General features: G+C 40.0%; 1 protein-coding gene across 4 annotated transcripts in view; it reads left to right on the top strand.

The window, feature by feature from the left end:
• The window catches only part of ralgapa2 (Ral GTPase activating protein catalytic subunit alpha 2), a 462,100-nt gene that overhangs the window by 425,024 nt on the left and 23,542 nt on the right, over positions 1-13,534 (top strand). For all 4 annotated transcript variants that reach the window (XM_033026192.1, XM_033026194.1, XM_033026193.1 and 1 more), the window contains one exon: positions 6,109-6,148. In XM_033026192.1, coding sequence (XP_032882083.1) covers positions 6,109-6,122 — 14 coding nt within the window. In that variant the 3' untranslated portion in view covers positions 6,123-6,148. The remainder of the gene's footprint in view (positions 1-6,108; positions 6,149-13,534) is intronic.

Genomic DNA, 13,534 nt, shown 5'->3' with positions numbered 1-13,534 from the left:
AAGGGGAGGGTAAAGGGGAGTGTTTGTACAAGTTACCTAAAATTGGATCATCCAGTGCTCCTCATATTGTAATATAGAAGAAATAATTTGCATCAATCTAGTACCGAACTTTTTTACATTCAATATCACCTCATAATCAAGAAAATATTTAAATATTTACTCATTCTCATTTTGCTGGCAAACCGGGAAACTAAACTGTATACAGAGATGGCCCCACAACAGCAGTGGGTTAGGAACACTCAATTTCAAATAACCCCAGGAAATGTTTATATCTGCTTGAACAAATATGACACATCAGAAAGTCATCACATCTAAGTGTTCTGCGCTCCAACTGCAGTGAATTTTTTGGAAACTTTGATTACACTTATAGCAAGTCTTAAATTGCGACTCTCTGATCGAACAATACTGTTACGTTGGAATTATGCAAACACTTGGCATTTATTGCATGTTGCCTTTGTTATCATTGACAGTCTATCACTGCAGTGCTTGTGTTGTGGATTGTATAGTGCTGGCTGAACTAATACTGGATGAGTCTTGTCTGAACAGCCAAGTAAGGCAAACAAAACAACAAAATTATGGCAAAAAGCATAGTGCTGAAGGAACTCAGCAGGCCAGGCAACATCTATAAAGGGAAATGGACAGGCGACATATTGTGTCAGGACCCTTCAGACTGAAGAATGACCACAGTGCTGTGTGCACAGAGTTTGTACGTTCTCCCCGAGACCGTGTTGGTTTTTCCTGGGTGCTCCAAGTTCCTCCCACACTAAATACGTACAGGTTTGTAGGTTATTGGCTTCGGCAAGAATTGTAAATGGTATGTAGGATAGTGCTAGTGTACCGTGATCACTGGTCGGAGCGGACTCAGTGGACCGAAGGGCCTGTTACCACACTGTATCTCTAAACTACACTAAACTAAACATAGAAAATAGGTGCAGGAGTAGGCCATTTGGCCCTTCGATCATGGCTGATCATCCAACTCAGTATCCTGTACCTGCCTTCTCTCCATACCCCCTGATCCCTTTAGTCACAAAGGCCACAAATGTCTTGGATGTGTCAAATACTGCTACGAACAAATGATCAGCAAATAATTTCTGATTTTAACAACTTAGTTTAAACATCTATCTTTTTACACCAACAGTTAAATTGTGGGGGGTTTTTCCAGTTTCAAAATGCAAATTTGAAAGGGAAATTAGTTAAACTTGGTCCCTCATTCCCAGTTTTCGTCATGAATATTTTCTGTTCTCAGGACATATCTCCATATGGTGTAACAATTGAAGAACACATAAAAGGCACTTTTAATCTTATCCATCAGCAGAAAGCTTATGGGAGAGGATTGCCTGCTTGCTTTATAAGCTGTCAGCTTTTGTTTTTATTCACTTGAATTTTCTGTCAGTCTTTCAGGTGGGATAGGTTCAATAACTTCACCATAAAGTGGGTCTACATCCACTCCACAATGGACAACCTTAAGACATTTAAACAAAAGTTACTTCAACTGATTGATTAACATAACTTTTAAGCCAAATGCCATCACTATATAACTACTTAATGAATAGCAAACTTGAACTTGCCCTTTTTGTGATACGTTATCATATATTTCTGGATGTGTGGGTGGAAGAAGAAATTTGCAGCTGATGTTGTTCACATTGCAAAAACTTAATGATTACCATCTAAAATGATGCAGTCATTACAAACCACTTTAAAATACTCCACAATCCAAGGCATGTGATAAGAGTTTTGTTTTTAAAAAAAACGTTTTGGGTGCCGCAGCTGGTAAAGCTGCTGCCTCAGTGTCAGAGACTAGGTTCAATCCTGACCTCGAGTGCTGTCCGTGTGGAGTTTGCACGTTCTTCCTGTAAGTTGTCCTTGATTATGTTGACGGCTTTCCTGAGCGAACGTAAAGTGTAGATGAAGTCGATAGGGGATAGGCTGGATTGTGTGATGGACTGGGCTACATCTGCATCTCTGCAATTTCTTGCAATGTAGGGTAGAACCTTTGCCAAACTAAACTGATGCATTCCATAAGATGCTTTCCATGGTACATCTGTATAAATTGGTTAGAGTCGTTGAATACATGCTGATGGTTTTTGGCCTTCTGAGGCAGTACAGGCGTTGGTGTGCATTATTGGCTTTGGCTTTTGTGCTTGGCCCAGGACAAATTGGTGGTGATATTTATGCCTAGGAACTTGAAGCTCTCAACTATCTCGCACCATTTAAGCTGATTGGGGCGTGTACTTCCCCTCGTTTCCTGAACTCAATAACTAACTCCTTCATCTTGCTGACGTTGAGGGAGGGATGTTATCTTAACAGCATGTTACTTAGCTCTCTATTTCCATCCTGTACTCCATCTTGTCATTGTTTCCAATCCAGCCCACTGTCATGTGCCAACTTGTAAGTGAAGTTAGAGTAGAATTTGGCGCACGCGGATATAAGTGTATGGTGTAGTATAATAAAGGGCTGAGAACACATCCTTGTGGGCCATATGTGTTGAGAATTATTGAGGGAAATGTTTTCTTGCCTATCTTGCGTATATGGGTCCTTCTTTCAGAGAAGCTGGATACGGATCAGGAATAGAACCCTCACCCCCTCCCTAAGAAAGTTTAGCACAACTTCTATACAGAGGTCTGATCAAATAAGAGGCTTTTGTTTTCTGTGGCCTTTTCCCCCTCATGATATATCTACAGAGCCCTCCATAATTTTTGGGACAATGACCCATCATTTATTTATTTGCCTCGATACTCCACAATTTGAGATTTGTAATAGAAAAAATCACACGTGGTTTAAGTGTACATTCTCAGATTTTAATAATGGCCATTTTTATACATTTTGGTTTCACCATGTAAAAATTACAGTTGTGTTTATACATAGTCCCCCCATTTGTGTTTCAGTGAACATATCACATGAAGGAGAGGTAGGGGCAAAATAATTACCTGAAGGACCACAGGAACATAACCTCGAGACCATTTGCACAGGGTTCATAATTCTACGAGGTTTATGGAGCCACTCAAGCTCCATATCATAAGATCATAAGTGATAGGAATTGATAAGAATTAGGATATTCGGCCCATCAGTCATTCAATTATTTATTTAGCGAATGCAAAGTCCTTTAGCCAAGCAGTTGCCTCTTGATCTGCTGTATGAAGGGTGACAAGTCCTCCTTTGAGTCTTTGTTGAGGGCATGCTTCAATGATGTGTTGCATTGTTTGCTGCCCTCCACAAGCACACCGTGGGGTTGGGCTGCTGCCCCATTTGTGAAGGCTGGCCAAGCAGGGGCCATGTCCAGTCCTGAATAGCAAAGAAGATCAAAGCCATTGATGGTGTAACGGCCCGCTTCCTCTGTGCCCAACGTGAGTCTCTTGGAGACAGATGACGTCAATGGAGTGTTGGTGGGCGAGGACTTCGATGAGGCGTCGCTTGGCTGCAGAGAGGCCTTCAACATTCAGTTGTAGTATTCGGAGAGCAGGTCCAACTGCTAGGTGCTCTTGAGGCTGGTCGTTGTTGCTGCTTTCGGCTTTGGGATAATGACTAGGATTCTTTGACTTGGCTCTCAGGCGTCATCTTGTAGAATTTAGTCTGCTGGGAGGATCATTGGCTTCCCCAGGCGAGCCTGGGTACTGACGGGAGGCGCGACGAGAACGCTGATCCATTGCCCTCCAGTCATTCAATCGTGGCTAATCTATCTCTCCCTCCTAACCCCATTCTCCTGCCTTCTCCCCATAACCTATGTCCCATCTGCCTAAACTAGTCCCACCTGCCTGTGTGTGGCCCATATCCCTCTAAACCTATCCCATCCATGTACCTGTCTAAATGTTTCTTAAACGTTGCTATAGTACCTGCCTCAACAGTCTCCTTTGGCATGTCGTTCCATACACCCACCACCTTTTGTGTGAGAAAGTTATCCTTCATGTTCCTAATAAATCTTCTCCCCCCCCCCCCCCCCATTCACCCGCTCTGCTCTCCTCACCTTAAGCGTTGTTTAACAAAGTGTTCTAATGATCCATATTGGTGTTTCATCAACCTGTGGGCTGTACAGACCAGTGGTGAAAATTCTCATTCATCTACGCCTGACACAACACAACTATTCTCAATTCCCAGCAGATGGTGAAGTGATATGATAGGCTTTCCTATCACATTCATCACTGCAGCAGTATGAAGGGTGTCGTAGCCACTGGCTCAGAGTGAATCAAAAAAGAACATTTGTCATGTCACACTTTTCACAATCTCAGAACATCCAAAGGCGTTTTACACTGACTGGAGTATTCTTGATGTCTAGGGGCTATAGTGTGCATGAAATCATTGCCAGCTAACTTGTGCCTATCTATTGCCCACTCAAAGAAATAAATAAATGACGAGATTACCTTTTCGTAGTGTTAATAATTCAGCAATAAATTTCAACATGGACACTGCAAACAAGAACTCTGCCGCACTTCAAAACCCTGAATGATAAAATAGAATCTCAGTTTAACATCTCACCTGAAACACTAGCTTCTCTTGCACATCCAGCATTATTTTTAATATCAATTTAAAACATTTCAGTGCTTGATCAACGAGCTGTTTAAGATAAAAACATATCAGAGATTAAAACAAGTTGCTCAAATTTCAAAGAAAACAAAGTTTGATTTAAAGTGTGCAATTAAGCTAAATGTTTAGCAAATGTTATTTCATTTTAATTTGTGATATATTTGATTTGTGAGATTTCCAGTTAGGAAAATTTAATGTTTGTATTGCTCATATATTATAGATGAAACTTTTTAAATTAAACAAATATTTTAATGAACGTGAGTCAGGTAAATTAAAAAAAATAGTTCTGGAAATCTGCAAGAAATATAGCAAAAGTGATGAGCAATGGGCGCAGAGGTTATGTGTTGCTGAAGGCTTCATCTTACTGTGCGGCATGGTTCGTTACTTTTAATTACATCTTAACCAAGACAGCAGCTTAGTTATTCAGGTTTTGTTTACACAGTTATTTGTGGTTCATCCATAATGCATGTTTGAAAGCTGCAGCTCGGCTAAAACAAAGCCAATCCAATTTCATACATTATAGTGTTACCAGCATGTTCCTTCTAAAAGTGATGATTCAAAATTGTATTTAATGCAGCACTGAGTAGAAAGAGCAAAAAAAAACCCCAGCCCTCTGTTGCTGATTAAAATTCCTAATTACCGTTGTTGTTATGAAGTTTTAACAGTGCACAGTAGAAATCATTATTCTTTGGCATTACAAAAGACCTCTTCACAATTGCTCAGATTGGAGTGTGCTGAAATTACACAGCAGGGCACCATCACTATTCCCAGGAGGGAAGATGGCTTACAACTGACAAGTATTATTAATTATCACTTTCTTTTCATAACACAGTACCCTGTTTAATTGTTTACCTGGAAGTTGCATGTGTTATTTTCATATGCTTTCAATGTGATAGTTTTTATTGGAAAAACAACCATTAGAAATATATCTCTCTGAAACAAGGTAGAAATGCAGCCCAGACCCCAAGGTGTAGTCTAGTTTTTACTTTAAAAGTTAAGAAAATGCTTAAAAGCGCACAATTTTTTGTGTTGCCTGTGTGTGGCGAGATGTGAGTTATGTGCTATTGATGATATCATGTCAAATTGCAACCTATGTAAGGATATTTTTGGCTTCATAATATTTTTACAAGCTCATTTTACATATTTAAACAGATTTTTCAGAGCACTTCTAATAGGAAAGTAATATTATGTGGAAAGCAGTCAAGGGGCAGAGTCCACTCCATGTGTGAGCTAGAATTTATTCTAACAGTCTCTGTACAAATGTGCATTCAAAAAGTTGGTGTATTTGTCTTGTTAATCTTGAATAAAGAATGCCACTTCCCCCATGATTGCTGTATTCAAATTGATTTGAATTATATCATATTTGTATTTGACAGTGACCAATAATTATTAAATTCTTGTTGAAAGTAATTACAAAACATTTCTAACTGAAAGCTTATTTTAATATTAAAATGCATCATTTATATTAAATTATGATTGTACAAATAATCTATATATCTTCAAAAATTATTTTATAGTGGTTTTGCACAAAGCAACTGTATTTTGAACTACTTAATTTTATTTTTTGTGTTTTTCTTTTTCTTCCTTCAGATTTAAATATTTAAAGGTCTGATTACAGTTATTGCTCAAGGTAAGCCTGTCACTACATTGTTTCTGCTGTGTCTCCACCAGTTTTTTCACTGCACTTTACTAATAAACATTCTTTATGCTGTTCGCATTGTTGGCCTTTGCTATTCCTTATTGCTCCTAATTAGTGGTGATGCGCTTTAGAACAAGTGGTGCTGGGAATTAACACCTGACTAGGTAGCTGCACTAACAATACTGCTGCACTAATGGTACTTCCCTGTTTCTGCATGTCTGAGCTTTAACTGAAAGCTAATACTTTAGTTGTGCGCCTCAGGCTGTATCTGAGACTAACACCTGCCATATTGGAGAATGTCTTTGTCACTCATGCTTTTGTTTGAATTGCTTCAGGGAAGCCAATGAGAGTTAAGTCCATTTATGTTTTGTTTTTTAAGCACCACGCAATTGGATTTTGAAACTGGATAGATTAGAAGTGGCACGTGCTGAGCCTGTCTTTTCAGCCAGCTTGGCTTAATAAGTAGTTTCAGGAGGGCAGATTGCTGAGCCTCGGTTTCTGAATGGAACAGCTGGGGGAGGAAGGAAACACAAAAGAGAAGTAGACAGAGTGGCGTAAACCTGGAGAATTGTGGGTGGGGCTTTGGACAGAGGGAGCAGGACCGACCACACGCCAGGAGTGACCTTTTCTAGCTCCTTCATTCTGCTTGTTTGTCTGGGCAATTTAAAACTCGCTGATAAAAATGAGGAATGTGACAGGCTGCCGTCTGCAGCCAGAGGTAGGAGGAGTCTGACTGAAGCTGCTGAACCTTCATTGATTAACCCTCTGAGGAGTGAATTAGCATATTAGCACCTTATCTAAGAGCATGACAGGTGTAGGAGTTTTCAAAGATGGTCATCTGTTTCTTGCCACTTTGCAATTTTTAAAAAATATATTAATTCTTAATGTAGTAGCTGAGCCTATATAGCAGATGTTACCATGTCAAAAATACGCCATAACACCAATGGCAGAATGTAGACAGTTTTCAGTGAATTCAAAGCAATATTTGGAATGAGAATTGATGACTACCTTGGGCATGTCATTGTAGCAATGGTTAACTCACTGACCGGTCCACAAAATTCCATTTGATCGGAGTGAACGAAAGGAGAGCAGCAGCTGTGAAGCACAGTTTGATCGCAGTATCACTTATTTGACTAAATTAAGATAAAATATGTGGTCAAATTTATCTTTTGGTGTTCTGCCGTTTCATGCCCTTTGATATGATCACTTCCTTTGTTAAAATTGTTCTTTGAAAATTTCTTTTGACTGTGAATGTCCCAGTTAATTTGGAAATGTTATGGAACAAACGGTACCTTTTACCGAAGGGTAGGTGTAGAATATGGGAAGAATCCTTTTGAAACAGCAGATTAGATTCTCCTGTCTAAGACAGAAACAACAATTGATATTTATTGCATTTCAAGCTCGGAGGTGATTTAAAATATCCAACAGGCCATCGTAGTTGCAGTTCATCAGCGTCAGTTGTTGGATCAGACCTGTAGAGGGTGGAAAGTAGAGATCCCAGAGCAGGAAGTTGTCTGGTTATGCTCTTGTGAAGAGCTTTGAGATATTCTACTGCATTAAGGCCACTATATAAATGCACGTCGGTGTTGAATTTTAACTTTGGACATTAATACTGCCCGAGGCTCGTGCCAGGCAACCAGAAGATTACAGCTGGTGGGTCTTGTATGAAATCTGCTCTTCAGCTGCCCACCCATTGTAGCTAGTAAAGGGGGTAATGAGGAAGTCATCTGGCAACATCTAGGAAGCTCTCTCAGATAGGAAGCATAGATGGGTTTGGTTTAGTTTAGATTAAAGATAGAGCGCTGAAACAGGTCTTTCGGCCCACCGAGTCTGCGCGGACCAGCGATCCCTGCACATTAATACTATCGTAGACTCACGAGGAACAATTTATAATTATACCAAACCAATTAACCGACAAACCTGTACGTCTTTAAAGTGTGGGTGGAAACCGGAGATCAGGAGAAAACCCATACAGGTCGTGGAGAGAACGTACAAACTCTGTACAGACAAGCACCCATAGTGAGGATCGAACCTGGGTCTCTAGCGCTGTAAGTCAACAACTCTACCGCTGTGCCACCGTGGTCTGGCTAAGGAAAGTAATTTTCATATGCCTTGCTGACAACCCGCGCAACAAATATTTAATTCAGAATCATGTTTCTGAGCTATTGAGCCTCCAATAGCTATTATAACTATTGCTCTACGAGTCATGGGACCCCCAAGACAAGATTATTAATAAGGTATCCACTTGAGTCCGAAGGGAACAGCAGCTGTAGCTTGAACCAGGGGGGACAACACAGAATTAACAAAGACTGAATGGAAAATGAAGTTGGTTCAGTTTTACTGTAGCTATCATAGTGGGTTAGTTTTAATGGGGGAATAATAACATGTAGTTAAAGTGCACATTGTCATTTTTATACATTTTGGTTTCACCATGGAGAAATTACAACTGTGTTTATACATTGTCCCCCATTTTGGGGCACCTTAATGTTTCGGACACATGACTTCACAGGCGTTTGTAATTGCTCAGGTGTGTTTAATTGCATCCTTAATGCAGGTATAAGAGAGCTCTCAGCTCCTGGTCATTCCTCCAGTCTTTCCATCACCTTTGGAAAATTTTATTGCTGTTTATCAACATGAGGACCAAAGCTGTGCCAATGAAAGTCAAAGAAGCCATTATGAGACTGAGAAACAAGACTAAAACTGTTAGAGACATCAGCCAAACCTTAGGCTTACCAAAATCAACTGTTTGGGACATCATTAAGAAGAAAGAGAGCACTGGTGAGCTTACTAATGGCAAAGGGACTGGCAGTCCAAGGAAGACCTCCACAGCTGATGACAGAAGAATTATCTCTATAATAAAGAAAAATCCCCAAACACCTGTCCCCGACAGTTCAGAAACACTCTTCAGGTATGGATTTGTTAATGACCACTGTCTGCAGAAGACTTCATGAACAGAAATACAGAGGCTACACTGCAAGATGAAAACCACTGATTAGCTGCAAAAATAGGATGGCCAGGTTACAGTTTGCCAAGAAGTACCATATTTCCCAGCAATGAAGATGCTATCTTTTGCCCAAAAATAAGGCACAAAAATATACCTGCGTCTTGAAGGCCGAAGGTTAGGTTGTTAGCCATGAAAGATAGACTAGGCTATCCCTCAGTACAGCAACATCAAGAACAATGATGCTGCACTGAGGGATAGCCAAGTCTATCCCTCATTGCTGGCAGCTGATGGGAAGCGGCTGTAAAAGGACATGTGACCCATACACAAATAAAACATTTCTTCCATCGAACGTGTCCAAAGACAGGCAGCTTGATTTGTTACTAACACCTATGAGAGAGAAGCTTCTGAATTCTCTGGGGTGGAACCCTCTCCAAGACAGACGTGAAGCTCACCGTTTGACCTGTTTTTACAAAATGTTAAATGGTCAGCTCGACATAGACTACAAGACCTACACCAAACCCAAACCAATTAGGATCAGACGAGGGCATTCGATCCAATTTGTGATCCCAGCTACAAAGACAGATGTGTACAGCAATTCGTTCTTACCCCGCACAATTAGAGCATGGAATAATCTCCACCCAACTATAGTTACCCAACCAGATGCAACTAAATTTAAAGTAGCTCTTTCTTCCCAATAACCCTTTCTGGCTTAAGCCCTCCCTTCACCACCTCCAGTTTAAATTCCATTTGGAATATTTTGGAGGACCAAGAAACCAAGAACCAAGACAGCGCCGCTGAGGGGGAGAGTTTCTTTCACAGCGTCAGCACGGGCAGGAGCGTTGAGAAGGAGGGGGTCGGGGATCACGCCAGCAACTCACTCACCGCTGCCGCGGCGCTCCAGGCGCGGAGCCACTGTATTGTGGCCGAGGAAGGAAGTAGGCTGTGAGCAGCCGCCAAGAACGGACAGTGGAACCGGCCGCCATCTCAGCGCCTTCTGCCGGCCCGCTCACCTTTGGCAGTGCTCTCAGTCTGAACACCTCTCTCCTTTCAAAGCTAAAAAATGGTAAATTCTTCAGAGGCCAAGTCAATCACCTGATCTGAACCCAATTGAGCATGCTTTTTGTATGCTGAAGAGAAAACTGAAGGGAACTAGCCCCCAAAACAAGCATAAGCTAAAGATGGCTGCAATACAGGCCTGGCGGAGCATGACCAGAGAAGACACCCAGCAACTGGTGATGTCCATGAATCGCAGACTTCAAGCAGTCATTGCATGCAAAGGATATGCAACAAAATACTAAACATGTCCACTTACAGTTAGATTACATCGCTGTGTCCCAAACATTATGAAGCCCTGAAATGGGGGGACTATGTATCAACACTGCTGTAATTTCTACATGATGTAACCAAAATGTATAAAAATGGCCTTTATTAAAATCTGACAATGTGCACTTTAACCACATGTGATTTGTTTTTCTATTACAAATCTGTAATTGTGGAGTACAGAGGCAAATAAATAAATGATGGGTCTTTGTCCCAAACATTATGGAGGGCACTGCAACTGAAGAAGACTCTGGGGTTGTTTTTTGGGTTATTTCTCTGGGCTATAGTTAATGTTGCTTTATCACAGTTACTAGAAGATGCATAAGTATTGCCACTATCTTATTCATCCACTTTGTCTTTGATTGGGAAAACCTCTGATGTCCATTCAGTTATGTCTTTAATTGTTCAGTTGATGTTCTTGGGATGTTATTATTAGGGAAATATTTGTAAGGAACACAAAGCTACATAAGTGCAATTAGTCAAACAACACAGAATTCATTTAGCATCTAAGGTAGATTTGGTTAAAAGTATTTGAGCTGTGCATTCAAGAGAACACAAGAAAATTAGTCAGTCACATATCTCAAGAAAGGAATGACTGAATAAATGAACAAAAAATGTTCATTAGCTATCCATTCAGCTATCTCTCCTTGGATCCCATGCGATCTAACCTTCCAGAGCAGCCTACCATGCGGAACCTTGTAGAACGCCTTACTGAAGTCCATGCACTGTAGATGTTGTGTATATGGACTTCAGTAAGGCGTTCAACAAGGTAGGCTGCTCTGGAAGGTTAGATCGCATGGGATCCAAATGGAGATAGCTGAATGGATAGAAAATTGGCTCCATCGAAGGAAGCAGAAGGTGATGATGGAATGTTGCTTCTCAGACTGGAGGCCTGTGACTAGTGGTGTGCCTCAGGGTTCAGTGCTGGGCCCGTTACTGTTTGTCATCTACATCAATGATTTGGATGAGAACATGCAGGGCAAGATTAGCAAGTTTGCTGATGATACAAAAGTTAGTGGTTTTACAGATTGTGAAGATGGTTATGAAAGATTGCAGCAGGATCTGGATCGATTGGCCAGGTGGGCAGAGGAATGGTTGATGGAATTTAATACAGAAAAGTGTGAGGTGTTAAGTGGGCGAGTTGGGCCGAATGGCCTGTTTCCACACTGTATCACTCTATGACTCTGTGACTCATTGCTCCTATTAATTATTAGTTGAATTGTTTAAAAATAGTGAAGACAACTTAAACGTCTAAAGAATTGCATTGACACAAAAAGCTGGAGTAACTCAGCGGGTCAGACAGTATATCTGGAGAAAAAGAATAGGTGACGTTTCGGTTTCGAGACCCTTCTTCAGTTCCTTCCTACACATAAAGATTTTTATATTTTTGTTGGTAGTAACACTGATAATATTGTTATGCCACCAACAGTATGTCTTATTAAATTATATCCACTTCAAACTGGGTTTCCCACTGCCAAAAGATGATAATTTGAACGTGAATGGGCTGAACAGACACACCCATATTTGGCACCCTACTGTCAAACATTGTTTACGCTATCCATGGGGCATCAACAAGTGAGCGAAGCTCAATTTCATTGCACTTAGCTCTGCCCGAAAGTGGAATGAAAGACCAAGAGGATTAAAGCCTTAATTATTTAAACATTAGCAACACGTAATGAGCTAATGAAATAATTTTATTTTTGGTTTAAACAGAAATACTGTTTTTAAATAGCCAAGGGAACCGTAGAATGTATTTTTGAATACACCGCTCAAATACTTTTACCAAATATACCTAAGATGCTAAATTAATTCTGTGTTAAACATAGAAACGTAGAAAATAGGTTCAGGAGTAGGCCATTCGGCCCTTCGAGCCAGCACCGCCATTCAATATGATTATGGCTGATCATCCAATATCAGTATCCCGTTCCTGCTTTTCCCCCCTATCACTTGATTCCGTTAGCTCTAAGAGTTGTTGTTTGACTAAATGCAATTATGCAATTTTCTGTTCCTTACCAATATTTCCCAAATAATAATTCCCAACTGTACAATTAAAGACATAACTGAATGGACACCAGAGGTTTTCCCTATCAAAGACAAAGTGGACGAATAAGATAGTGGCAATCAATACTTATGCATCTTCTAGTAACTGATGTGAAGCAACATTAACTTTTGCCCAGAAAAATAACCAATCTTACTAATTGAAGAATTTTATTTTAACAATAGATCAAAGAGAAAAAAATCTGGACGAAGGAAGTTTATCAGTTATCAGTTTTTATGCATATGGGCTGTTCTTTGGATCAAGCAGCCACCAGCTTCTCTGAAAAAGATGAGCAGTGACACTTGCATCTTTTACAATTTAGTGATTTTTAAGGCCACTGTATTTTGCCAATTAAAGAATTCCTGCTCTTTACCTCATTTTTATTTTAATTCTTATACAGTCGAGCTGATCACTTAATGTAGCTTTAAATTAACATTTGTCTGCAGAATTTAAAAAACAGTCATTAAATACTTGAGGAAAAATCTGCCAAATTATCAAGTGAATGGAATAAGAAAGTGATTGCATAATGTACTTAAATTTTTTAGTATCTATGTTAAATATGTATGATTTAAGTTAAGATAGACACAAAAAGCTGGAGTAACTCAGCAGAACAGGCAGCATCTCTGGAGAGAAGGAATGGTTGACACTTAGGGTCAAGACCTTTCTTCAGACACTAGAAGTCTGAAGTCCAGTCTGAAGAAGGGTCACGACCTGAAACGTCACCCATTTTTTCTCTCCAGAGATGCTGCCTGTCCCGCTGAGTTACTCCAGCTTTTTGTGTCTTATCTTTGGTTTAAACCAGCATCTGCATTTCCTTCTACACACTATGATTTAAGTTAAATGTGTTAAAAAAAACAAAACAAAAACATAAATACTTAGAATTAAGTTACTTTTATACATTAAGCTATAATTGCCAAACAGACAAATAACTTTGAAAAAAGACTAAGTACTAAAGACAGCAAAGTACAGTTTAAAAATGGACTTTTGAGCAAAGTACTCCGGCTCTTTCCTTACCCTGGTGGAAACAGAGTTCACCATCTATGCTACAACCATTTTATCATTCTGTAATTGTTAA

This window comes from Amblyraja radiata, chromosome 8 (genome assembly GCF_010909765.2).
Source record: "Amblyraja radiata isolate CabotCenter1 chromosome 8, sAmbRad1.1.pri, whole genome shotgun sequence".
Taxonomy (NCBI): domain Eukaryota; kingdom Metazoa; phylum Chordata; class Chondrichthyes; order Rajiformes; family Rajidae; genus Amblyraja; species Amblyraja radiata.
This window is presented reverse-complemented; position numbering and strand designations above follow the sequence as displayed.